Source organism: Saccopteryx leptura, chromosome 3, assembly GCF_036850995.1.
Source record: "Saccopteryx leptura isolate mSacLep1 chromosome 3, mSacLep1_pri_phased_curated, whole genome shotgun sequence".
Classification (NCBI taxonomy): domain Eukaryota; kingdom Metazoa; phylum Chordata; class Mammalia; order Chiroptera; family Emballonuridae; genus Saccopteryx; species Saccopteryx leptura.
Window position 1 is genome coordinate 88,290,829 of NC_089505.1, and position 26,877 is coordinate 88,317,705.

A 26,877-nucleotide genomic window follows, 5' to 3' on the forward strand; every position below is an offset into this window, starting at 1 on the left:
TAATTTGCATTTGCCTATTAATGAACAGTGATGAGTATCTTTTAATGTGCTTTTTGTCATCATATGTGTTCAAGTCTCTTGCCCACTTTTTTGGGGAGGGGGTGTTAGTATCCTGTTGAGTAAAGAGTTTTGTGTATATTCTGGGTACAAGTCCCCTATCAACTATTTGTTTTGCAAAAATCTCCTCCGTGTGGCTTGCCTTTTCATTTTTTAAATTTTTAGCTTCATTTTTAAAGAGCAAATTGTTTCTAATCTTAATGAAGTTCAGTTGATCAATTTTTTTCTTGTATTGATGGTGCTGTGTGTCCTTTTTAAGAAATCTTTCACCTAAGTAGAAGTTACTAAGACATTCTCTGGCTTGGAAGTGTTATAGAGGTAGCTTTTCTAGTTAGGTCTGTGATCCATCACCAGTTAATTTTCATATACGGGGTGAGGTAAGGGGTCAGTATACTTCCGTGGCATATGGATATTGTTCCACCCCATCTGTTGAAAAGATTAATCTTTCCCGCACTGTATTATCGCGGCACCTTTGTTGAAAATCAGTTGGCCCTGTGTGTTTGGGTATGTCTCTGGGCTCTCCATTCTGTTTATCTTGATGGCTGGCTTTAGGGCACATCCCACAGTCTTGATGTAGCTTTCAAGTAGGTCTTCAATTTGGGTGGGTTAAGTTCTTCAGCTTCGCTCTTGTTTTCATAGTAATTTTGAATATTGTAAGTTCTTTGTCTATGTAAATTGCAGAGTCCTTTCTTATTCTTTAGCTTCTACAAAAACAAAAACAAACAAACAAAAAAACCCCGTTGGGCTTGGATTAACTCTGTGTTGAGTCTGTGGTTAGTTTTGGAAGAATTATCACCCTCACAATATTGAGTCTTCAGTCCACAAGCATGCTGTTTCTTTTTTATGTAGGTCTTGACTCTTTCTCAGCAATGTTTTGTAGTTTTCCATGTACAGGTCTTACCCATGCATATTTTGCTAAAATTATCCCGAAGAATTTCATATAGTTGATAGTGTAGTAAATTCCAATTTCCAGGTTTTGTTTTGAGCCTCTAGAAATTCAGTCAGATTTTGTATTTTGAATGTTCTATTGTGCAGTCTCGTTAAGCTCACCGATGAGTTTGTATAGCTCTATTTATTGTACAGCCTGTAGGACTTTTCTACATAGACAGTACTGCTGTCTGCAAATACAGTTCCACCTCCTCCTTTCTGACCTGTGTGCCTGTATTCACTTGTCTTGCCTATTGGACTGGCTGGGCCCCGAGGACAGTGCGGAGGGGAAGTGGCGAGCCAGACATGACTGCTTGTTCAGTCTCAGGGGCGGGCAGTCAGGTGGCACCAGTAAGTATGGTGTGAAAGCTGGTTTTCCTTAAATGTTCTTTGTCAATAGAATTGAGAGAGGAGGTTCCTTTTTATTTTTAGCAAGAGATAGAGATGGAGAGAGAGGGACAGACAAGAAGGGAGAGAGATTAAGAAGCATCAGTTCTTCGTTGCAGCACTTTAGTTGTTCATTGATTGCTTTCTCATGTGTGCCTAGTTGGGGGGGGGCGGGGAGGGGCTCCAGCCAAGCCAGTGACCCCTTGCTCAAGCCAGCGACCTTGAGCTTCAAGCTAGACATGGTGTCATGTCTGTGATCCCACGGTCAAGCTGGCAAGCCAGCGACCTCAGGGTTTCGAACTTTGATCCTCAGCATCCCAGGCCGATGCTCTAGCCACTGTGCCACCTCCTGGTCAGGCAGCTCCTTTTTTCTATTAAATCACCGAGGTGACTTTTTCTACAACTATTGAGATAATCAGATGATTTTTGTCCCTTATTTTATTAATATGGTGAATTACATTATTTAACCTGGTATTGATTATGCTGTTTTAGTGTTTTTAACATATCACTGGAATCTATATCCTAATATTTTGTTAAATATATATTTTTGCACCATTGTGACAAATACTGTTTTATACTATTTTCCTGTAATATCTTTGTCTGGTTTTGTTATCAGAGTAATGCTGTTTTTTTTTTGTTTTGTTTTTAAGAGTTGGGAATGGTTCACTCCTCCTCTGTTTTCTGAAATAGTGTGTTTTGAATTGGTATTACATCGTCCTTATATGTGTGATAGAATTTCACCAGTGAAGCTGAGTCTCAAGTTTTCTTTGTGAAAAGGTTTTAAACAGCATACTTAATTTCTTTAATAGAGTAAGGTCTATTCATATCATCTGTTTCTTTTTGAGTGACCTCTGGTAATTTGTATTTTTTAAGGAGTTTGTCCATTTCATCTAAGTTACTCAACTTATTATCATAAACTTGTTTATCGTATTCCCTTATTCTTTTAATGTTTGTGGAATCCATAGTACTCTTATTATTGGTATTAATATTTTTCCTGTCTGACCTGTGGTAACACAGTGAATAAGGTGTCGTTGACCTGGAATGCTGAAGGTCACAAGTTCTGAACCCCGGGCTTGTTCCATCAAGGCACATTCAAGAAGCAACTGCTATGAGTTGATCGCTCTTCTCCCGCTTCTTTCTCTCTAAAATCAATCAATTAAAAAAAATAATATTTTCCTGATTGTTCTTACTATTTACCAATTGTATTAACTTTCAAAGAAGCCACTTTTAGGCTTTTTTCCTATTGTTTTTTGGTTTTGTAATAATTACTGCTCTAATCTTTATTATTTTCTTCTGTTTTATTTTTATTTGCTTTTTCTAAGCTCTTAAATAGAAGCTTAGGCCATTGATGAGACACTTTGTTTCCCTCCTAATATAAACAGTTAATGCTCATTTCCCTCTAAACAGTTCTATAGCTTCATCCCTCCAATCCTAATGTGTGTTTTTATTTTCATTCAGTCTGAAATACTTTCTAATTTTCCTTGTGTTTTCCTCTTTGACCATAGGTTATTAGAAATGTATTAAATTTCTTAATTTGGGGGTTTTTCCAGCTATTTCATTGGTTTCTAACTTAATTGAAGTCAGAAACATTTCTTTGTATTAATTTTTTTAATGTACTGAGTGAGACTTGTTAGTGATCCAGAATTTGGTCTGTCTTGACAAATGTTTCCTGTGCACTTGAACGTGCTCTGTGATGGTGAGTGGTGTTTTCTGTAAATGCAGATTAGATCAAGCTGGCTGATAATGTTGGTCCAGCCTACATCCTGATTTTCTGTCTACTTGGTTTATTATCAGTTACTAAGATAGAGCTCTTAAAATGTCCAACTATAACTGTGAATTTGTCTTTTCTTACAGTCCAGTGTTTGCTTCATGTATGCTGAATCTCTTATTAGGTGCATACACATTTAAGATTGTTAGTCCTTTTGATGACTTCATCCCTTCATTAGGATATGTACCTTACTTTGAAATCTCATTTGTCTGATACTAATATATCTACTCCAGTTTTATTCTGTTAAGCTTTTACATGGCATATTTTTTAATCATTTTACTTTTAACTTGTATGTGTCTTTATATTTAAAGTTGACATTTTTGGCCTTTGCCAGGTAGCTCATTTGGTTAGAGCAGGGGTAGTCAACCTTTTTATACCTACCGCCGCTCACTTTTGTATCTCTGTGAGTAGTAAAATTTTCTAACTGTCCACCAGTTCCACAGTAATGGTGATTTATAAAGTAGGGAAGTAATTTTACTTTATAAAATTTATAAAGCAGAGTTATAGCAAGTTAAAGTATGTAATAATAATTATTTACCAAGTACTTTATGTCGGATTTTTACCGTTTGGCAGAAAAATCTTTATAAAACAACTTACTATAGTTAAATCTATCTTTTTATTTATACTTTGGTTGCTCCGCTACCGCCCACCATGAAAGCTGGAACGCCCACTAGTGGGCGGTAGGGACCAAGTTGACTAACACTGGGTTAGAGCATTGTCCCAATACCCCAAAGTTGCAGGTTTGATCTCCAGTCAGGGCACATACTAGAACCAACCAATGAATGCCAAATAAGTGGAACAACAAAGCGACAATTCATTATTTCTCTTTCTCCCTCCCCTCCCTCTCTCTAAAATCAGTCAATAAATAAAAATTTTTAAAAGTGTAAAGTTCACTATGAGTTGGGTATTCCTTTATTATCCATATGACAGTTCTTGGCTTTTAAATAGAGTACTTTAGACCAGTTGGTCCCCAACCTTTTTTGGGCCACATACCGGTTTAATGTCAGAAAATCTTTTCACGGACCAACCTTTAGGGTGGGACAGATAAATGCACAAAATAAAATTATGCGGGCCCTGGCCGTTTGGCTCAGCGGTAGAGTGTCGGCCTGGCATGCGGGGGACCCGGGTTCGATTCCCGGCCAGGGCACATAGGAGAAGCACCCATTTGCTTCTCTACCCCCACCCCCCTCCTTCCTCTCTGTCTCTCTCTTCCCCTCCCGCAGCCGAGGCTCCATTGGAGCAAAGATGGCCCGGGCACTGGGGATGGCTCCTTGGCCTCTGCCCCAGCCGCAGAGCGACGCCCCGGAGGGGCAGAGCATCGCCCCCTGGTGGGCGTGCCGGGTGGATCCCGGTCAGGCGCATGCGGGAGTCTGTCTGACTGTCTCTCCCCGTTTCCAGCTTCAGAAAAATACAAAAAAAAAAAAAAATTATGCGATCAGCGTAAAAACTGTGGTATTTTAAAATATAATTGTCGAACTTACAAGACAAGCGTCAAGAGTGAGTCTTAGACGGATGTAACAGGGAATCTGGTCATTTTTAAAAAATAAAACATTGTTCAGACTTAAATATAAATAAAATGGAAATAATGTATTTATTTATTCTTTCTCTGTGGACCGGTACCAAATTGCCCACGGACCGGTACCAGTCCGTTGCCTGGGGTTGGGGACCTCTGCTTTAGACCATCTACATTTAATGTGATTATTGATATGGTCAGGATTAGATTAAATCTTCCATCTTGCTCTTTTAGTCTCATCTGTTCTTTCTCCCTCTTTTCTTCCTCCCCTCCTCCTTTTGGGTTAATTGTATACATTTAATGATTCTTTTTTCTCAACATTATTGGCTCTCAGCTATGCCTCTTTTTTTTTAAGTCAGTACTCCAGGATTTGCAAGTGCATCTTTTACTTATCACGGTTTATCTTCAAATATTATACCTATTCTATCATGTTACATCTAAGAGCCTTGAAACAGAGGACTTCCATTTCCCCTCCTGTTTTTAGGCTGTTTTTAACTTACATTTTACTTCTACTTGTATTATAAGCCCACAATTTTTTTGCTTTAAATAGTCCATTATCCTTTAAAGAGATTTATTAATGAGGGGGGAAAAATGTGTTTTATAGTTACCCATATGCTTTATTAAAAAATTAGAAAGGTACTCTTGTTTGGGGGATTAGTTGTTCTTGTCCCAGAGTCAATGGAGAGAACCTAAAAGGTCAGGTGCAAGGCAGGAAAGGAGTGGTCCTGACAGCAGTGTGGAGGGGTGGGCCTTGGGGTGGCCGGTCGCGTCTCCGTCATAACTGGAAGAGGGGAGGAGGGCATACAGATACGACTAAAGTTACGTTTGGTCTCAGGATAATGAGTTTCTTTTCTAATGCCTTCCCCTTTTTTCTTATAAAATAGGTGAAAGTGAGGTAGGAAACAGAGAAGTGGAAAATAGCCGTGGCCGGTGCTAGATTACTGATCCTTCTGGGGATGATGAATTTATTGTAGAACCAACATACTCTGTTTTGTGTGCCTTTCTCCCTGTCTGAGGCTTCTTGGGTTTAGCTATAAACAGTTGATCCTTGGCTTTATCAGAGTTAACATTGTAATAGTTACGAAAAGTCAGAGGGAAAAGGAAGTTGAAGGTACTGCAAAGAGTGTCCCTGAATGACTAGGGCACTGTTCCAGATGTGTAGCTGAACGATGATGAGAAAGTGAGGCTGAGACGTGACTGAGGGGACGGAGCTGAGAGGGGCCGTGCTAGGCTGTGGCCGCCAGATGGCAGAGCCTAGAGGCGGAGGAAGAGAGCTTAGGGAAATCAGAGAAGCCTGGGCGAGGTCACCGGGTGGGTGCGGTCACCTGGGCAAGGTCACCTGGGCGCAATCTGGGCGGCGTGCTGGAGAGGAGCAGGTAGTTGTCAAAGTCTTTGAAGAATGATGGTCAGTTGAGGAACCAGTCCCTGACAGGCATTTTCTAATCCATTGTTGTTGTGGATTCTTGATAGGAGCCAGTGACAGCAGCCTCTGTTTTGCTAGCAGTGATTATTCTTCCGAAGTCACCGAAAGCGGGCTGCGGGCTCCTGAGGCGCAGAAAGAGGAGGCAGCTCGCGATCTCGCCGAAGAGCCCATGTGGAGAATGATCAGGCAGACACCCGAGTGCGTCCTGATGACCTACCAGCTTCCCAAGAGGTGAGGTGTGCCGGAGAAGACCTGCTTATGAGTTCCTTAATGGCTTCTTACGTGTGTTTTTAAATACAAAGTGATTTTTCAGTGTTTTTATATATACTCTCAGGGAAACGTATTTTCAAATTCATTCATTTGAAGTCAAATGGTGAATGATTTCATGAACAGTGGTCGCGCCACATGTGTGTGGGTCCAGATTGATGATCATGTCACCATCGTGAAGCAGGAGGACAGAGAAAAGCAGTGCCCTCCAGGATAGCGCATAAGTGTAGGGACTTTCTCTGGAGACTCTGGGTTCTCCAATTCTGAGTTAACTGAAGAAACCTGTTTCTTCTGCATGTCTCATTGCAACAGTGTACAGATGTTTTCCACTAAGAGAAAGGGGCTTTATTACAAACTGAGCAAAGAAATGGTTTGATTATTTTTAATATGTGCCTCATATATACACGTCATATAACAAGAGATGTACAGCTTATTACAGAACAAGAAGGCTGCTGTTCCAGGTGGCGTGGCGAGGGCCCCAGGCCGTCCTCAGGGCTGTCAAGGCTGTGTCTGCTCACTTTCAGGGCTGAGGAGACCGTCCTGAGAGAAGACCTGGAGAAGCTGGAGAGCATGCGGGGGCGGCAGCCGCAGTTTTCCCACGGACAAAGGGCGGAGCTGGCCAGGGCACACGCCTGGGTGCAGAGCCGCACGCTCCCGCATGGCATGGACTTCCAGGTGAGCTCGGTGGCCGCAGCGGTCCGCTGGTGTGTGCTGGTCCAGCTGGCGGTCTGGGCCCTCCACACGCATCGCGTGATTCCATGGGAAGGTTAGTCCTCAGGGTCACTCCTGTGGCGCGTGCCTGTTTACCAGTAAGCAACAAAAGGAGGCATGCAGATGTCAGACCGTTTGTATAAGGTTACACAGTTCATCGGATTTTGAGGACAGGTCTCTGCCCACCGGCATTATTCCTTCCACCGGTTGGCATATGGGGCAGTAAGGAGTAGAGCACCTGCTCTGAGATGCAATTTACAGAGGAGACGGGTGTCGGAGGTTGGCGTTTCACATAGGCACGCATGTTTGAACAGAATTCAAATTCAAGGTGTAAGAGTCACGCCAGAAGTAGTGTTCACACCCACCAGGAGTCTCCAGGGGACCCGGTGGTTTTCTGCTCTTGTGACATCTTTACAACGAGAGCATGAGTGAACAGCTGGAATGGGGACACGCTCATCTGCCAGCGGCTCCAGGACTTGGTTCTGTAGTGATGGTTGTGACAGCTTTGGGAGGCAATGTGTAAAGTCAAACGTTATAGCCAGGGAATCAAGGTAGGTGTCCGAAAGAGTGTCTGTGAAGATCTACAGATTAAACAAGTCATGGAGTCTTCCCCAATTTTTATTTTATTTATTGGGGTTTTTTGTGACAGAGACAGAGAGAGGGACAGTTAGGGACAGACAGACAGAAAGGGAGAGAGATAAGCATCAGTTCTTCATTGTGACACCTTAGTTGTTCATTGAGTGCTTTCTCATATGTACCTGACCAGGGAGCTACAGCAGAGCGACTGACCCCTTGCTCAAGCCAGTGACCTTGGGCTCAAACCAGATAAGCCCACGCTCATGCTGGTGACCTCCGAGTTTCTAACCTGGGTCCTCCGCGTCCCAGTTCAATGCTCTATCCACTGTGCCACTGCCTGGTCAGGCATCCCCAACCCCATTTTTAAAGAAAGGAATGCATGTCTCTCATTGAAGTATGGCTGACATGGTCTCACCAGACAGCACTTATCATTAAGTGTCTTTATTTTTTTTAAGTATTGTGTTTCTGGTGTTTTAATAGAAGGGTATGTGAAGAATGGGCCCTAAAACAATTTACACAGAAGCTTTTAAAAAGTTGCTGTCATCTACACTCTAATATTAAGGAATGGGCCATAATGGATATTGTTAGACATGAATAGGTGGGGGGGAATTAGACACAGATTGCTTGGCTGGCATTTTGCTGATTTTAAACCTTTGCAGATAACATTATATCAGATACCCAGCCTGTTCTTTTCTTTTCTTGGAGGGCTGTGTCACTTGCAGAAGCAAACATCCGGCCAGCGGCACTGCTGGACCCTGTGGCCAGGATGTGGCGGCGGACAGCAGTTGAGAGACTGGAGGTGCCCAGCACACCTCCCACAGCCCCGCTGGGCAGCGGCCTCTCCGTGTCTCTCTGGACACCCTGACTCTTAAACGATCATGAAGTTATCGTTGAATGTTAAGGTTTTTCTTTCTTGACATTTTAATAGACATTGGTTTTCTGAAGCGGACTTTGTACATGGCGTCTTTTCCTCCCCCTGTTCCTGATGCATTACAACTGTCAGTAAACGTTTTTCCTAGCTTAGCTATCTTTTACAGAGATTGGATGGCCTCGAAAAAGGTGTTTGTACAGCAGAACTTCATTTCAGGTGTCACCCAGAATGAATTGTAAATAGAAATGTGGCTGGAAGGAACCCCCACCAAACCCTAGCCTCGTTAGTTTTGCTCTGCTGTTAACAAATATCATCGCCCTGTTCGAGTCAGTGAAGAAACCCCGCCTGTAACAACAACAGTGAAGAAACCCCGTCTGCAGGCCATGCACTGTTCATCGTGGCTTCCCTAAATTCAGTTCTGGTCTGCACAGGTGACTCTTCCCCTCTGTAATTAGCGTCAGACACCCTAGTGTCCTCACAACACGGTCACTCCAGGGGTAGTGATATTAGCGTGTGCTGCCCAGTGGCACCTGGGAGACCAGTTCTGAGGGGGCATCTCGACCTTCATTCTTGCAGATGCCTTTTCTCTCAGTTTTCCACCTTCCATGGAAATCCTGAGTCTCATCTTAAAAATGGATCCACTTAAAATGAGCTTATGACTTGGGGAGTTGAAATTAGCTGTGCATGTGTCATTTTAATTTTCCCATTGATCTGGGGTTGGGGGGAGAAGCATCAACTCCTTGTACCACTTAGTTCCATTTAGTTGTGTGTACTCATTGGTTGCTTGTCATACATGCTCTGACCGGGGGTCAAACCCACGACCTCTAGTGCACTGGGTCAACACTTTATTTACTGATCCACCTGACCAGGGCACATATGTCATTTTAAAACAAAAGAGCTTCTAACTCATCCGGTGGTATTTCCCTCTTTAATGTTTTTATTTTTAAAATGATAATTGTAAAAAGTTTTGTAAAAACTCATGTTGGTTTTATATGCATCTGTGTTTAAATGTTTAAACCAAAACTAACAGTTAACTCTTTCTTTCCAACCAATGTACACCAAAAAGGTCTCCACCCTGCCTGAGGTCTGATTGGCACTGCCTTTTGTTTGCCCTCAGACAGGGTAAGTGTTGGGCAGGGGCTGCGCAGTGAGGAGGGACTGCCAGCGCTTGGGGGTGCTGGGTGCTGGGCGGGGCCGCAGGCTCTGCGGAGACCCGTGCGCTCTGAGCCTCTGAGGTTGTGTCTTCCCAGGAATGGCCGTGCTTCCTGGGTGAGTTACCTCCCTGTCCTTTAGAGAAGTTGACGAGTCTTTCTCAGACCAAGGATGACACATGCCATTCACACGGGTACAAATCAGAAAAAAGAAATAAAAGAAAGCGGAGGCTACAATACCCTTTCATCTTTACAAACTAACATTCTTTTGTTGTTGTGTTTCTTTGTGTTTTATTTTGTTTTAGGAAAACTCCTCTTTCTCCTTTCAAGTTCTATAGGTTTTTGTAAAATACATTCTGATAATATTCAGGAGCATTGACGTTTTTGTCTGTGATGATTGCTGGGCCTGCTTCTCAGTCCCCATAGCTTAGATTTTCTTTCGAAAGTATTTGTTTCCTGGAAAGTAATTCTGTCTTAAGGTGTCAGCACCTTTTTCTGATGCTACCTATGACATTTCTTGGAATTTTTTAATATTAAGCAGTTCCATGCAAATATTCCTGTTTTATGAAGAGAGAACTCTCATATTCTGCTCTGTCTTGATTGTTAAATGATTTCTGAAGCCCTCATTGTGTGTTGATCTAGTTGTGTGCTATTTTTTTTCCCCTTGGTGTAAAATACCAAAATTTTAAAAATTAGTCATCCGGGACGTTGTCTATCAATAGAATCATCATGATCTTCTGTAGTGGTAAAAGTTTAATTTGCGTAAATCAAAAATGGCACGGAGCTATATCAGAGGGTCATTCTGCATTTGTGTATGCGTATGTTAAACCTCACGCTCTCTGATAACATAGGCCTTTCTTTTCCATTCTTTCGGGATGTTTGTTTTATTGAAATCTGCTTACTTCTCTGCCTTAGTACACATTTTAAGACGTGTACACTGTACTAGGCTTGATTTGAAACTGGTGCTTGTTGTAGGCCAATTTCTCAAACCACTTACAATTTTCAGATTTTGACAAACGGAGTAGCTGATGTATTTAGAGACTGGACCGCGAAGCTCCCACTGAGGCCGGCGAGGAGGCCCAGTAGGGACAGCTGCTGCCCCCCACGAGGGCTTCACCCAACTTTGTTCAAGTTTATTAACTTTTTGTATTATTGACTATAAAACTTTGGTAATAAAAAAGTGTATATTCTAGGCTTCGGTGTTTACATACATGTTGTCCAGGGCTGTATTCTCTTGAGTAAAGGGTCAGAATTTATGAAAACTCATTTAGAATGCTGTATGAATGGAATCATTTTGCAGTTAAGTGAAATTTCATTATGATCCACAAGGTCAACTTAATCCCAATGAAATTTTGTTTCAACTGAATTTATAACTAGCTGTGTGAAGTCGCTTGTTTTTAATGGTTATTAATATTTTAATTGGGTACGTTTTTTAAGTAAAAACAAAAAATAAACCATGTACATGTGAACTTGAGAAATGTCCTTGCTCTCTGTCAACAAACACTTGTCCTGCACGTGTGCTGTATGTCTCTGGGGAGTGGCGGCTGAGCAATGCGGGCACACTGGGGACACAGCGCCGCACACTCGGGCTCCTGGCTCCCGTCGACAGGGGCACTGGGTCAGTGGACGGCCTCTCCAACCTCAGTGATGCTCAGCACTAAGGAATTTAGTATGTCCTGAGCGCACAGACATATTTTTTAATACTAAAATTAATGCCAAATTTATAAAAATCTGTCATCAAAGTTATTCTTCAGGATTCTGCAGTGAACCTGTGTTTCACAACGTGTGTCGCTGGCAGCAACAAAACCTCCAAATTAAAATATGAAATGAGATCCTGAAACCGGCAGGAGTTTTTAAATGGCCCACCTTTCAGGAGGCCTGCACCTTTCCATAGCTGAGCGAGGAGAAGAGAGCGCAGAGTGTTGGTGGCCTGCGCTCCAGTCCCAGGGAGCTGGCCCGGAGCCCTCCATGAGTTAGCGCCTGGGATGCTGGGGCCCCCAGGATGCATTGTTAGCGTCCTCGTTCTACAGAGGAGAACACTGAGCAGACAGACTCTGAGAGCTCGGTCAGGGACTCCCAGCCGTGTGCATGCGTCGGGAGCAAGGACTCGAACCTCCTCATGACTCCAGTTCCCCATCTGTATGAGTAATGGCCGAGTGTTGCTGAAACGCGGGAGAGTTTCTAGCGTCACTTGCTGTGGAATTCCGTCAACTCTTCCTAGGCTCATAAAAGATGAGATCATTGTAAGGTTCAAAATTTCTGTGCCGTGAACTAGTGCTGGTTCAGCGCCCCCGGTGAGAGAGGCCCCCCAGGATTCCATAGCGACGCGTAGTGGCGGCTTCAGGTTCCCACAGTGGCACGTCTATTCTCCATTCTTTGAGTGTAGAGCACCTTTCCCTGGCAGTGTGCTGATATTTTCAGTTAGGAAAGTGAAGATGTATCAAGCCTGTGATTTTTGTAAGAGATTTCTGGAGTCTGGGTGTGGATCTGATATACTTTATCCCCCTCTGTGTTCCCCCCACCATGCTGGTTTAGTGAATGGCAGAGTTGGGGTGGGGAAGTGCTCCAGTTCTAATCATGTTCTGTGCTGGAGGCAACACACTGTGTTTCTGTCCATCTAGAAGCTACATTACATAGAGGTAGCAACAATGTAAGGCAGTACGTGCACACACCAGGCTAGTTCTTTCATTGCACCATCTTAAATCCCACCTCAGCTCCCTACTCTCTGCAAGAAGCAGATTACAAAGGGACTTTTCCGGTAGAAGTGAACTGTGGTCCTTGAGCTCACAGGCACAGAGCACAAGGAAGAGTCACTGTTCAGAGAGTCAAGTTACCGCGTTTTCTGTGCTTGGGCCAGCTGAGGGAGGGGGGTTCAGAGCACGAGGACGCTCCCCATCAGACATAATGGAGAACTGAGGCTGTTCCCAGCCCTTTCGGCTTCCTTTACCTCCAATTTTTTTTCAAAATACTGAATTCCTTTCAGTAATAACTTGTCCATCTTTAAGGATTGAGAGGACATCGTAGCTAAGATAATGTAGTTGCCGTTTAACTATTTTAACTGAATTTCACTAATGACTTTTTTAGCATTTGTGTCTCTATTCGCTTTACGTTTATATTCCCAGATCCATCTCTAAAAAACAAGTTGATGGAAGGAAGAATTACAGATTTTAGGATATGTTGATAAGTAAAATAGCCAGTACTGATATTTGCAGAACATAGAGGATTTATTTTCCAAACGATCATGAACAAGGTGCATAGTTTGCCTAGCTTTCCTTCTATGCTGTTTTCAAATCAAGCGTTTTTATTTGCGGTTTTCTAAGACAGTTGTTCTGAGTGGACGAGTAGGCGTTTGTTTCACTTCAGACACAGTATTTCCAGAAGCACCCAGAGGTACGTCCACGCTTGTATTGCTTCCCGATCTTGGCCCAAAGACGATTCAGTGAAACGTTGGGATCTTGTCTAGAGAAAGCCTGAAACTAAAACCAAACAAACACAAACAGGTGGTTTATCAGTGAATTCAGAGTCCCGCATGAAAAAGGAATGTTAATCCAGGCATCGGACTTTCGTCATGTTCTCTGGGATTTTATTGCAGTAAGACCCCATCTTGTGGGCCGTGAGGGTTCCCGGGTCCTGTGCCCGTGCAGTGTGCTTAGCCCTGCGACTGCAGAGAATTTGCCTACACACTCATTGACCTGTTTCTACTCAAATAATCTGCTAGAGACAACTTCTAGACATTTGTTATCTTCTGCGTAAAACAGATCTTTCTGTCTTCAAATTAACTTCTTGGACGGTTTTTTTTATTCTAGAATTTTCATGAGCAAATCTTACAAATCCTCGTGTGATTTTTAGAGTCTTTAACCATAATCGTTCTATTGAAAAGAATGACTTCTATTTAGTCACACGTGGAAGCCACACCATCCCTTCCCAGGTGGTTCACCCAGGTGGGGGCCTCAGGTGCTGGGTGCCAGCCATCTCCAGGACTGAGGTTTCCAGAGTCTGTTTTTACAAAGGTATTAACGAGTGCTATACTGAAAAAGAGGTTTCTGGTCAACGTGTTTGGGAAGTGCTTGGTTAAAGTTAAATAAGCGTAGCCTTTGATTTTGGGGGGCCTTCAGTGTGCTGATGTGCATAGGGAGTCACCAGGACAGGAGAGGGGCTGGCTTGTGGGACTAGTGTGCCCAGGAAACACTAATTTGGAGTTGGGGGAGGGGAAGGAGTAAAATCAAGTACCAATTTTCCTTCAGCATACAAGATGCTCCATGAGCTGTGCCTCACATCTAACCATTCCATATCCCCCATCTTCCCTACTGCAGCCTTCCCACCACACACAAAAATAACTTCTGTGCCCTCGGCCACCCATTCTCCATCTCCCTGTTCTGATCGTGTTTCTCCTCTTGGGTGATGCACTGCTGTGCTTCTCAGACCTTGATTTGCAAGTCACCCAGGGCCCTGGTAAGCTGCAGATTTGAGTTCCTTGGATGCTGGGGGGTGGGATCTGAGAGTCAGCCTTTCTCACCAGGGCATCTGGTCTGCCGGCCACGCCACGTGTGGAGGTGATGGAAGGAGAGCGCATGTGGATGACAAAGGGGAGAGCAGGGACCTTATCTATCTTCTGTAACAATGTATCCACAACAGGCACTGGGTGAGTTCTGCTTCACCTCTCATATGCATCAAAATTTGGAGAGCTTAATGCTTTGAAATAACCATAACCAGACAGTTATTTAAAGGTATGGTTTCTACCAGGAATGCTGTCTAGTTTATGAATTTAGGGTCCTCTGAAGTCAGGGTGTAGAATGTTCACCTTTTTTAACTTAACTCATACTCACCTTGCTTGTGATTCCTCTCGGGTTCAAAATGTTAGTACCAGGATCTGGAAAAACAATATTTTGAAACTATTCATCATCAGATCTATTGTTTATATTTTCTGCTTATTTCATTTAAAACGCACAAAATAGAACATTACTAAATGTCTAGTTACTGGTCTTTTGTTTTTGTTTTTTGGGGGTTTTTTATTTTATTTTTTTTATTGTGCAGCAGCAATACTGAACCTGCAGCCAGATAAGCAGGCACTTTTGTTCTTTTTTGCCTACAGAGTTCACAAACAGCACTGCGTTATTCTTCAACAATTTACCATTTTAGTAGTTTATAAAAAATATAACAAATGAACTCCTTTCTATTAAGCAATGCCTATTTTAAAATCTCCACTCTTCTCCAGGATGCCCCAGGCATTGTATCAATGCCTAGGGAAACACCTCGCGGGGAGAGCAGGCATGCCTGCTTTATTGTCTTTGCTTCGTGGCACTTCCCAGACCCGCAGTGTTGACGAACCGGAGGTCTGCAGCAGCAACCTGCGTTGAGCAGGTCTGTCGATGGGCCTTTTACCAACAGCATTTTCTCACTTCATGTCTTTGTGTCACCTTTTGGTCACTCTCCCAATCTTTCAGAGTTTTTCATGATTGTTATATTTGTTATGGTGATCTAGGATCAGTGATCTCCAATGTGAAGACGGCAACAAAATGGCTGCTCCACCAACCAGCCGTTCCCTTGTCTTTCTCCCTCTCCCAAGACCTCCCTATGCACTGAGACACAACGATATTGAAATCAGGCCAATTAACAACCCTGCAGTAGCCTCTGAGTGTTCACGTGATAGGAAGAGGGGCTCATCTCTCACTTTAACCCAAAAGCTGGAAGGGGTTAAGCTTGGTGAGGAAGGCCTAGGAGCTGTGATAGGCCCAGAGCTAGGCCACCTGAGCCAGTGAGCCAAGTTGTGAATGCAAAGGGGAAGCTTTAGAAGCAACCTAGAAGTGCTACTCCAGTGAACACACAAATGAGAAGAAATTGAACCAGCCTCATTGCTGATTTGGAGAAAGTGTTAGTGATGGGACGTCAAAAAGCCAAAGCCTCCTCCAGGGCAAGGCCCTAACTCCTCAATTCTGTGAAGGCTGTCAGAGGCGAGGAAGCTGCAAAAGGAAAGTCTGAAGCTGCCTGAGGTTGGTTCATGAGGTTTAAGGAGAGAAGCCATCTCTATAACATCAGAATGCAAGGTGAAGCAGCAAGTGCTAATGCAGAAGCTGCAGCAGGTTATCCAGAAGGTCTGGCTGAGGTGATTCATGAAGGCGGCTACACTGCACAGCAGGTTTCAGTGCAGATGAGACAGCCTCGTATTGGAAGAAGATGCCATCCAGGACTTTGCTGTCCAGAGAGGAGAAGTCAGTGCCTGGCTTCAGAGGACAGGCTGACTCTCTTGTTAGGGGCTCATGCAGCTGTGACTTTGGGTTGAAGCTAGTGCTCATATACCAAACTGAAAATTCTAGGACCCTTAAGGATATGCTCAATCTGCCCTGGCCGGATAGCTTGGTTGGTTAGAGCATCGTCCTGAAGCGCAGGGGTTGCCAGTTCGATCCCCGGTCAGGGCACATATAGGAAAAGTTTCTTGTTTCTGTCTCTCCCTTCCTCTCTCACAAAATCAATAAATAAAAATTAAAAAAAGAAAAATAATATGCTCAATCTACTCTGCCTGTGTTCTATAAATGGACAACAAAGCCTGGATGACAGCATATCTGTTTACAGCATGGTTTTACTGAATAGTTTAAACCCACTCTTGAGACTAATTGCTAAGGAAAAAAAATATTCAAAATATTACTACTCATTGACAGTGCACCTGTTCACCCAAGAGCTCTGATGGAGATGGACAATGCGATTCATGTTGTTTTCATGCCTGCTGACAACATTCATTCTCTGGCCCATAGATCAAGGAGTCATTTAACCCTCAAGTCTCATTGTCTAAGAAATACATTTTGTGAGGCTATAGCAGCCATAGATTGTGATTCCTCTGACAGATCTGGGCAAAGTCGATTGAAAACCTTCGGGACAGGATTCCCTATTTTAGATGCCATTAAGAACATTCATGATTCATGGGAAGAGGTCAAAATGTCAACATTAACAGGAGTTTGAAAGCAGTTGATCCCAATTCTCATGGATGACTTTTACGGGTTCAAGACTTCAGCGGAGGCAGTAATGGCAGAAGTGGGGGAAACAGTGAGAGAACCAGAATTAGAACTGGAGTTGGAAGTTGTGACTGAATTGCTTTAAAACATGGTAATGTGTGTAAGACTTGAATGGATGAGAAGTTGCTTCTGTGGATGAGCAGAGAAAGGGGTTTCTAGAGATGGACTCCATTCATGGTGAAGATGCTGTGAAGACTGTTGAAATGACTACGAAGGATTTATTACATAAACTTCGTTGATAACGCAGCGGCAGGGTAGGGAGGACTGACTCCAGTTTTCAGAAAAGTTCTACTGTGGGTAAAACGCGATCCAACAGCATCACTTGTTCCAGAGAAAGTGTTGGTGAAAGGAAGTGTCAGCTGATGAAACAGATTCCATTGTCTTTTTTAAAGAAATTGCCACAGTCACTTCAGCCTCCAGCAGCCACGACCCTGATCAGTTAGCAGCCATCAATATAAGGCAGGACTGACTCTCTACCAGTTAAAAAGATTGCTTTGCTCAAGGCTCAGATTATGGTTGGGGCCCTGGCAGGTTGGCTCAGTGGTAGAGCATTGGCCCGCCATGTGGAAGTCCCAGGTTTGATTCCTGGTCAGGGCACACAGGAGAAGCGCCCATCTGCTTCTCCACCCCTCCCCCTCTCACTTCTCTCTCTCTTCCTCTCTCTCTCTTCACCTCCTGTCCTGCAGCCATAGCTCAATTAGAGTGAGTTGGCCCCGGGGCACTGAGGATGGCTCCATGCCCTCTGCCTCAGACACTAAAAAATGGCTCCAGTTGCAACAGAGCAAGGGCCCCAGATGAGCAGAGCATCGCCCTCTAGTGGGCTTACCGGCTGGATACTGGTGTGGGAGAGATACGGGAGTCTGTCTCTGCTTCCCCTCCTCTCACTAAATTAAAAAAAAAAAGATGATGGTTGGCATTTTTTAGGTAAGGTATGTACATTTCTAAAGACATGCTACTGCCCACTTGAGAGAATGCAGTATTATATAAACATAACTTTTACATGCTCTGGGAAACCAAAAGTTCATTTTAATGCGTGATTGGCTTTATTGCAATATTTGCTTTATTGCAGTGGTTTGAAACCAAACCCACTACTCAGAGGCCTGCCCATGGTAAACGCTGAAACCTTACTGATTACTTTGTGTGAGGCTGTGCTGAACATCTGACGTGCCTTTTCCCATTGACTCTTCACCATAACCCCATGAGGTGGGTATTTCTGTCATCCTGCTTACTGATTAAGAAACCGAGGCACAGAATGATTAAATAATTTAAGATTTTAGTAAATGGGAAACCAGGACTTACAACTGCACTTGTTAGAGACTGTTATAGTACTCCTCTCCCCCCAAAATAAAAGTCAGTCCAGAAAAAGAATACCCCGCGGTGCCAAGTAGAGCGTGATGCCCCTGAGGAGTTGCCGGGCAGAGGGAAGAGAGGATTGCAGAGGGAGGCCTGACGCCAGGAAGGGAGTGTGCGGCTTATCAGTGTCCTTATTTTACGTAGCTCGTCTTGATGCTCCAAAATAGGGCTTTACCTCATCTAAGAGAGGAGAGGAGAGAGGAGCCATAGAATCAGACAACCTGTGCCACCAGAATCCTCTTACCTGCTTCCCTGAGACTGTCGCCTGTCTCTGCACCCAGCATGGCCAGCAGCCCGTGTAGAAGGGGCGCTCTGTCCAGTGCATCCGCAGTCAATCTTACGCCTCCTCCGGGTGCTGCACAGAGTAAGGACAGGCATCAGTGACACAATTCCTTCTTTGATTAGTTCCTTCTGTTCCCCGATGGCCTTTTGGGGGGAAAGGGGGAGGTACCAAGGACAGGGAGACAGTACTAGAAAAGCTTCAATTGCTAAGTCGGTGATTTGTCACTAGTGATGTGTTAACAGAAGTGTAAGGGCTGTAGTGCAATATATGAGCCAGCAGGACCACAAATCAAGAGAAATGGACCCACTTCTGACTGCCGCCTGGGTGACGTGCCAAGCTGTCGGCTGCCTCGAATCAGAGGGTAGCGCTGAGCCATGGGGCCAGTTAAGAACATTTCTACTAAAAAGTGACTCTTCCTTGTTTCTATTTTTATTTTTTTAAATGTATTGATTGATTTTAGAGAGAGAGGAAGAGAGAGGAAAACCATCAATTTGTTGTTCCACTTATTTTGCATTCATTGGTTGATTCTTGTGTGTACCCTGACTGGGGATCGAACCCACCACCTTAGCGTATGGAGACAACATCCTAACCATCTGTGCTACCCAGCCAGGGCTTCCTTGTTTCTGTTAATCTACTGCTGCCTCTTGTTTTTGGAGACTCAGGTGCTGAAATGGGAGAGGAAAATCTAGGACTGGTTTTCTAAAAAACAAGATTATGTTCTTCCTGTTGAGCAGATAAGAGGGCATTACCTCTCATCCTTCTGTCCTTCAAGAGTCAGGTACGGCTGTTATTAGACAGGAGTTGGCTTTGAAATGCTCTTTAAAGAACCCGATAGTAACTTTTCCAGTGTGAAATATGGCCAGCGTACGGCATATGAGTGGCATACGAGTGGGATGGTATGTGAGAACCATAGGGGAAATGGCAGGAGAGGTACAGGGAGAGTGCGCGTGGGGTGCGTGGGGAGCGCGTGTGGGGTGTGGAGACTTGGCTCCCGGGCAGTCCCCTGCGGCAGGTGCTCCCGTGCTGAGATTGGAGGCTCTGGAGCCATGGAATACCCGCATGCTTGCGGCTTACAGATACTTAGCTACAGCCTCCACTGAAAGACAGTGAACAAACCATCCGAGCACATTCACAGTATTGCTGAAGAATACTAATGAACCCCTATGAAATCTGGCCACATGTAAGTGTTTATGTCATGAAGGATCATGTATGGAGAAACAAATTAATGAGAAAAAAATATTTCCGGCCAGAACTCGACAGTAAGATGCTACCTGTTCAGAATTTGAGTGAGATAGCTATACTCCTTTCATCCAAGTTCCTTAGTGATTTTTTTAAAAATAATTTTTAATTTCCTCTAAGTTTTTCAAAATCATAATAATGCCATGCACATTTTTGAAGATGGCAGTAATATCTGAATATTTATTCTTGAGTGCATCCTGTGTTTTTTCACTGGTCGTCTTTAAATAGCAGAGATTCAATAAAGTTAATGCTTGTTTTTGGCCATTAAAATGACTGCCACTGATGGGCTCAGTGACCCCAGAAGTGACCGTGCAGGACTAACAGTGCTTGACAGCAGAAAACTGCTTGGGAGAAACTTTATAGAGGCTAGAAATGATTAAATCAATGGCTCAGAAGAGCTTTATTTTAATTTATTTAAAGAAAAATGTCTAAAAGTGCCCAGAGTTAAGGACAAGATAAAATCCAGTTAAAATGTTTATGGAACCTAATCCTGAAGCATCGATCATCTTTTTCATTTCTTAGATTATGAGGTAATAGCAAAATAGGTATCTGCTTGACCCATACATTCTTAAAAATCCTACTTATAGACTGGAACCGAATGCACTAGGCATCAAAGGGAAAAAGATAAATGTCATACTTGGAGATCTATGACATCCCTAGCTCCAGCTGGTCACTGTTTTTAAGTTTTTAATATACATTTTTGTTCCATATAACACAAGGTAGATTACTTGTTAACTTAAAGTAATAGAGGATAAAATTAAAATGTTTTTAATCTACAATTGGAACAACCACATTCTACATTCAACCAGTTCATTGAAAAGAAACACCAAAAAAAAATGTTTTTTAATGTAGTATAATTTTTAAAGTTAAAAAACTGACCAAAACCAAAAGTTTGAATCACAGAATCACAGCAGGGAAATGAAATGAGCACTTCTACTTCCCTTCCACTCTTACATTTTGGAAAGAGGAAAAACCATATCCATTTCTGAATGTGAACTGTGCTATAAGCATCCTCGAGTATTCTTTTCATAGCATGCACTATTCCTTTAACAGGACTCCTTTTAAACAAGAATTCCCATCCTTATCTCTGGTATTGCATTTAAGACCCTTGCTCTGAAGGCTCTTTCAAGGCGATCACAAGGGAAGAAAACTCGTCTTACCGGAGAGCTGCAGGGGCTCTTCCCTGGAGTCAAGGACAGGGAGTGAGAAGAGAGGACTCAAGCATCCTAGGAAAAGCAGGCAGGAGACCAGCTTATACATGATGTGCAGCAAACGGAAGGCTTCCCTCTTGGCTTCTGTCGTCCAGAACTTCCCGTTTGCTCCTTCTCATTCTGCGATCTGCGACTATATATATTATCCTATGACCTCATACCATCCCCTCCAAAAAAAAAAAAAAAACCAAATCAATTTATTGGCTATGGAACGAAAAGGCAATCACTTTGCATTGATGTAATTTTTTTCAAGGTTACAACTCATAGACAATAAATTGAATGCCTTTCACCTAGTGTACAAAGTAGATATTTAAAGAAAGGACAGTTAAGTTTATAGGTCTGGCAAATGGAATGACTTAGAGCAATAACTCATGAGTAAAAGAAAGGGTGGGACACAGCTGGAGTGGCCAAGGCAGAGACATGGATTTATGAGTCCCAGCACAAGTGACGCAGAGCAAGGCATGAAATGTGCTTGGTTTCCTTTTTTTAACCTTTCACGAGTGAATAGATGGACTGTCATGTGTTAGGGGCTGCTGTGCCTGAAGAATGACGATGCGTGAGTTAAAACTTAAAACCAGTTATTTGAAATAGTGCAGGTAAAACCCTGAAGCCGGACTAGTTCCCCTCTGAGACCAGAGATGCGTCTTGGATAGGTCCAGCATCTTCTTTGTCTGAAGAAGTCCGCTCTAGCCTCAGAGAAACCCGGACCCTAGGACCAGTGTTCCTTGGAAAGATGCTCAGTTGTTCAACTCTCAAGACCATAAACGGTCTGTGGAACTAGGTGGGATTAAAACCAGCTTAACTATGTGACCAAATCAAAGACAGGATGTTAATAGATAACCTCTTCCCCAATCTCTGTCACCAGCCACTGCATGCTCCACAGGAGGTGGTGACAGTCATCTGAATATCAACAGAGGAAAATATCAGTCAACAAACGGGAGGGGATGTTAAGTAATCTTCATAACCCTACCACCACCACTAAAATCCAGGAAGGCTGTCACTCAAAAAGCAATGTTTTAAGGAATATACAAACTCTTTCTGACTTTGGATTAAACACTGATTTCTTAAATATACACAGGCAAGCCAAGAATAAGTAGGTAAACTGGACTTCATAAAAAAAAAATGGTGAAGATACGTTAAAACGCACAACAAACATCCAGGCTCAAGGCGGGTTTTGTATGTACACATGGCACCAGGTCAAACTACAAGTACGTGGGTCTTCAGAGAAGGACAGCGATTTTCCTTCAAGTTGGGTGTTATTATTCCTCAGTGAGGAATGAAGAACAAGCCTGAACACCTCACTGGTATTTCTAGAATTTTGCTGCTGTGCACTGCCTGGCTAGTGCCAGCCCAGCCTGGTCCTCTGGGCTGCCGGATGCCCCACCAGCCCTGACCCCACACAGCACACACGTCCCTTCACACACGAGTCAGATCATATTAGTTCTATGCTTCAAACCTCATACTGACCTGGACGTAAAAGTTAAACCTGCAGGATTGCTACCAAAAAACCATGAACACACTCAGAGCTTTCGGGTAGGCAGATAGTTAGTTCTCAGGACACCAACCATGTAAGAAAGAAATGGAAAAGTTGAGCTTCATCAAAATTAGAAACATCGGCTGTTTGAAAGATACAGTTAAGAAAATGGAAAGATGAGAAAGAGTCATAGAGCACATGCCTGACAAAAAAAGATGTCTTCAGGATATATTTTTATATATTTTAAAACCCACAACTCGGCCCTGGCCGGTTGGCTCAGCGGTAGAGCGTCGGCCTGGCGTGCGGGGGACCCGGGTTCGATTCCCGGCCAGGGCACATAGGAGAAGCGCCCATTTGCTTCTCTACCCCCCCCCCTTCCTCTCTGTCTCTCTCTTCCCCTCCCGCAGCCAAGGCTCCATTGGAGCAGAGATGGCCCGGGCGCTGGGGATGGCTCCTTGGCCTCTGCCCCAGGCGCTAGAGTGGCTCTGGTCACGGCAGAGCGACGCCCCGGAGGGGCAGAGCATCGCCCCTGGTGGACAGAGCGTCGCCCCTGGTGGGTGTGCCAGGTGGATCCCGGTCGGGCGCATGCGGGAGTCTATCTGACTGTTTCTCCCCGTTTCCAGCTTCAGAAAAAAAAAAAAAACCCCACAACTCAATAAGGTGACCACCCAATTAGAGCAATGAGCAAAAGCTTTGAACAGGTGCTTTACACGTAGCTCATGAGGACATTAAAAAAATACTCAGCATCATTTCACCAGAGAAATGCAGATTTCCTTCTAAGGCAAGCACGCGCTAACCCACGCAACCCAGCAGTTCCTCTCTCAGTTACACACCCAGGCGAAGTGCAGACGTGCAGTCTACCCACATTCGTACACACAGGAGCAGTTGCACATTTGTGCATGTCCGCTGGGATGGAAGGAGGTCATCCTCAGACTCATCTGCCCACTCAGACATCTCAGGGACTACAGTGTGCCAGCAGCCAGGTGGGGGACAAGCCACCAGCCAAGGGGACAGAAAGTGGCCCTCAAAGGCCCGACAGCTGGATGGGGGCTAACAGAAACTACTTTGAGCGTAAGAAAAACAAAGAGTGTAGCAAAGACTTGGGATAGCTTCTAGAATCCAAGGAACTATCTGCATGACCCCCGCCTTTATGTGACTGGACTCCCCACTTAGTCTCTGTCTCTCTCTCTCTGCCGCCTACTCTGTCTCTCTTTTTCTCTGTTTCCGTGGTTTCTTGCCTCACTGCCTTCCTGTCTATACAGATCTCATTCTTTTTTCTCTTGGCAAGAACTGGTTTTCTTTTCCACATCTACTTAGCCAAACACACACCCCACTGCCAAAATTTCCCTTTCTTCAGTTTGAGCGATCAGCTCAGACACGTCACCTCATATTTACATCAAGTTTGCAAACTCCTAAGGGGGAGTTGCCACATCCAGGCCCAGCTAGGCTTTTGCTGAATACCCCCTGCAAAAGGGCAGCTCTTTGCAAAAGAGAGGCAGGCCTGTGGCCCCAACGGACATCCCCAATGGAGTATAATACAGCAAGGGCCAAAATATACCTGGTAATCCTGCTTTCAGAAATAACACAGCAGAAGCAAAGAATTACCTATAGGCACTCGATTTTGGCCTAAATGCCCCAAATCAGTGTATAAGTTAGTAGATTACAGAGTTTATGTACTTTTAGCTATTGTGAAAATGGTAACTAAAGGTGATAGAAAACTTGGAACATAGAATAACATTAAAGAATTAGAATGTAAGGTAATTGACACTGTACAAAAATGGTGACTATTTGGACAAGAACTGATATGTAATAGTACACATTCAACATAATTGTGTTAAGGTAAAGGAATTTTTTTCTTAAAATACTATTTATACATATTTATTACATGTGAATATGTATCTGTGTGTGTTTGTGTGTGTATGCATGTGTATTTGTATATGTCCATATGTATGGTGTCTGTGCATCTCTTTGTGTGTGTGCGTGCATGTGTATCTGTATTTATGTTTATGTGTATCTGTGTCTGTGTGCATGTGTATCCGTGTGTGTGTGTGTGTGTGTGTGTGTGTGTGTGTGAAAGAAGGAGGTGAGGTGAGGAGCCGCCAGGCAGTGAGAGTCCGGCGCTGTCTGTGCCCCGAGGACGTTTCAGAGAGAGGCGGGTGAACGGCAGACTTCTCCCTACGGAAGAGGCTTCCTGCCAAACTTTGTCACCCCTGGTGACTCAGGGGCGCCTCTGACAGTTAGTAGTAATGGCTTTACAGCTTGGCCTAATTAAGTTACCACCAAAGGCTTAAGCCTCAAAGAAAATTAGCTTCTTCCTTCAACAGGCTGTCAATGACAATGTCACCTTGTCCCAGCAGTGCACTGAGGGCCTCATCGCCTCCGGACGCTCCCTGTGTTCAATAATACAGCTTTGTGTTTATGTCAGGACACATATGAACAATGACCGCCTTTCATAGGAAGTGTGGTCCCTTTCGTTAGTATAAAATTACTTGTTTTAAGCAAGAGAGGTATTTTTGTTTAATGAAGAAGCAAAGTGCTAACAGGACCTATTTTGGGTGACTTGAGCCCGTAAAGCACCAGTGTCCAGTGGATGAGTGTCAAAGCCACAACCTCTCTTTAGTGCTGTTCTGAAATGGATCTATGTTCGCCCTCTCCTGCCATCTTCACCCCCTTATCACATGGGCATGACTTTTTAAAAAGTTTTTCCATTGCCTGACCAGGCAGTGGTGCAGTGGATAGAGTGTCAGACTGGGATGCGGAGGACCCAGGTTCGAAACCCCGAGGTGGCCAGCTTGAGCGCGGGCTTACTAGCTTGAGCGCAGGGTCACCGGCTGGAGCATGGAATCATAGACCCCATGGTTGCTGGCTTGAGTCCAGAAGTCATTGGCTTGAAGCCCAAGGTCACTGGTTTGAGCCTAAGGTTGTTGGCTTGAGCAAGGGGTCACTCACTCTGCTGGAGCCCCCCCGGTCAAAGCACATATGAGAAAGCAATCAATGAACAACTAAGGTGCCACAACGAAGAACTGATGCTTCTCATCTCTCTCCCTTCCTGTCTGTCCCTATCTGTCCTCTCTATCTCTCTCGGTTTCTCTGTCACAAAAAAAAAAAAAAAAGTTTAAAAAGTTTTCCCACTGATTTGAGAGAGAGAGAGAAGCATGAACTCGCTGTTCCACCCAGTCATTCCATTTGGCTGTGCACTCATTGATGGCTTCTGCTGTGTGTCCTGACCGGGGATAGAACCCAGGGCCTCGGGGTGCCAGGACAGTGCCCTGTCTACCAGACCACCAGGCCAGGGCAGGTGGACATAACATTGGAATATACTGTTTATATTGACTGTCCTCAGGCCTCACGAGGCTCCATGTGGAGGAACCCATAGGAAGTGACCTTGCCAAGTGCCTAACAGCTGTTCAGAACTTCCTTCGTGATGAGTATCCCATCATCTGGGATGACCTGTCAGGAATGTGTCTGTGCCCTTCAACTCCCGCAATGCTTATGCCCCTGTTATGAGCAGACATGGGTCTGTGGAAGTTCGGGATTTCTGAAACCTGAACACAGTTCGCCTCCGGTTGATGGTGAGAAGGGGAAACTGAGGCAGAGGCCAGACGAAGATCGTGTTCTGGGAGGAGGTGGTCAGTCGTAATGGAGGCTGCCGACGAGGAATGCCCGGTGGGTTCCAGCTGGCAAAGTGGGATCCCCCAACACTGACGAGAGCAGATAGGGCGCTGGGGGGCTGATTGGGACGGGGTCAGTAAGAACAGGAAAGGAAGTAGGGGCGCTGACCAGACCACCTCTTAAGGAGCTGTGCTGGGACTGGAACGGGGCAGGGCGGTGGCTGAGAGAGGACCAGGGTCAGGAGAGATGGTTGGAGAAGGGCGATATCACAGATGGCTATCTGGGCGGCATGCACGACCAGATCTGCCTTTTGCATGTGGCACCCTCGCGGTGACCTCTGCAGCAGAGCCAAGTGCCTGGTGCCTGACCCCGGCTATGCAGCCTCAGCTGGCCGCTGCGGAGTCCCCGTCCCCCAGACGGAGGTGGAAGCGAGCATGCCTGTGGGATGGCTGCCCACAGTTCCTGGCAGGTTTTCGAGTGTGAGGAACACACAACACCAAATCCCTGTTCACGTTTCTTCTGGGTGGTGGTAACCAGGTTTTAGACTTCAAGATCCCCCTGGGTGCCTAGTGCCAGAATATTAGTTTATAATAAAAGATCTCGGCCCTGGCCGGTTGGCTCAGTGGTAGAGCATTGGCCTGGCGTGCAGGAGTCCAGGGTTCGATTCCCGGCCAGGGCACACAGGAGAAGCACCCATCTGCTTCACCCCTCCCCCTCTCCTTCCTCTCTGTCTCTCTCTTCCCCTCCCGCAGCTGAGGCTCCATTAGAGCAAACACTGAGGCCCGGACACTGAGGATGGCTCCATGGCCTCTGCCTCAGGTGCTAGAATGGCTCTGGTTGCAACAGAGTGACGCCCCAGATGGGCAGAGCATCGCTCCCTGGTGGGCGTGGCGGGTGGACCCTGGTTGGGCGCATGCGGGAGTCTGTCTGACTGCCTCCCCGTTTCCAACTTCAGAAAAATACAAAAAAAAAAAGAAAGATCTCTTTATTCTGAGAAAAGTCCTTACAATGGCCTGCCAGGGTCGACCTCACCCACCATGGTTCTCC

At 44.6% G+C, this 26,877-nt stretch overlaps 2 protein-coding genes across 7 annotated transcripts in view; one reads left to right on the forward strand and one right to left on the reverse strand.

Moving 5' to 3' along the window:
* PER3 (period circadian regulator 3) overlaps positions 1-11,129 on the forward strand; it is a 53,173-nt gene extending 42,044 nt beyond the window's left edge. For all 6 annotated transcript variants that reach the window (XM_066374930.1, XM_066374932.1, XM_066374931.1 and 3 more), the window contains 3 exons: positions 6,123-6,306; positions 6,867-7,017; positions 8,335-11,129. In XM_066374930.1, coding sequence (XP_066231027.1) covers positions 6,123-6,306; positions 6,867-7,017; positions 8,335-8,418 — 419 coding nt within the window. In that variant the 3' untranslated portion in view covers positions 8,419-11,129. The remainder of the gene's footprint in view (positions 1-6,122; positions 6,307-6,866; positions 7,018-8,334) is intronic.
* A 1,881-nt stretch (positions 11,130-13,010) lies between these two features.
* UTS2 (urotensin 2) lies at positions 13,011-20,793 on the reverse strand. The gene is made up of 4 exons (XM_066372622.1): positions 20,694-20,793; positions 18,256-18,366; positions 14,478-14,521; positions 13,011-13,127 (listed from the first exon to the last, which is right to left on the reverse strand). Exons 1-4 carry the CDS (start codon positions 20,791-20,793, stop codon positions 13,011-13,013), a joined length of 372 nt encoding a protein of 123 aa, XP_066228719.1.
* Positions 20,794-26,877: the final 6,084 nt, after the last annotated feature.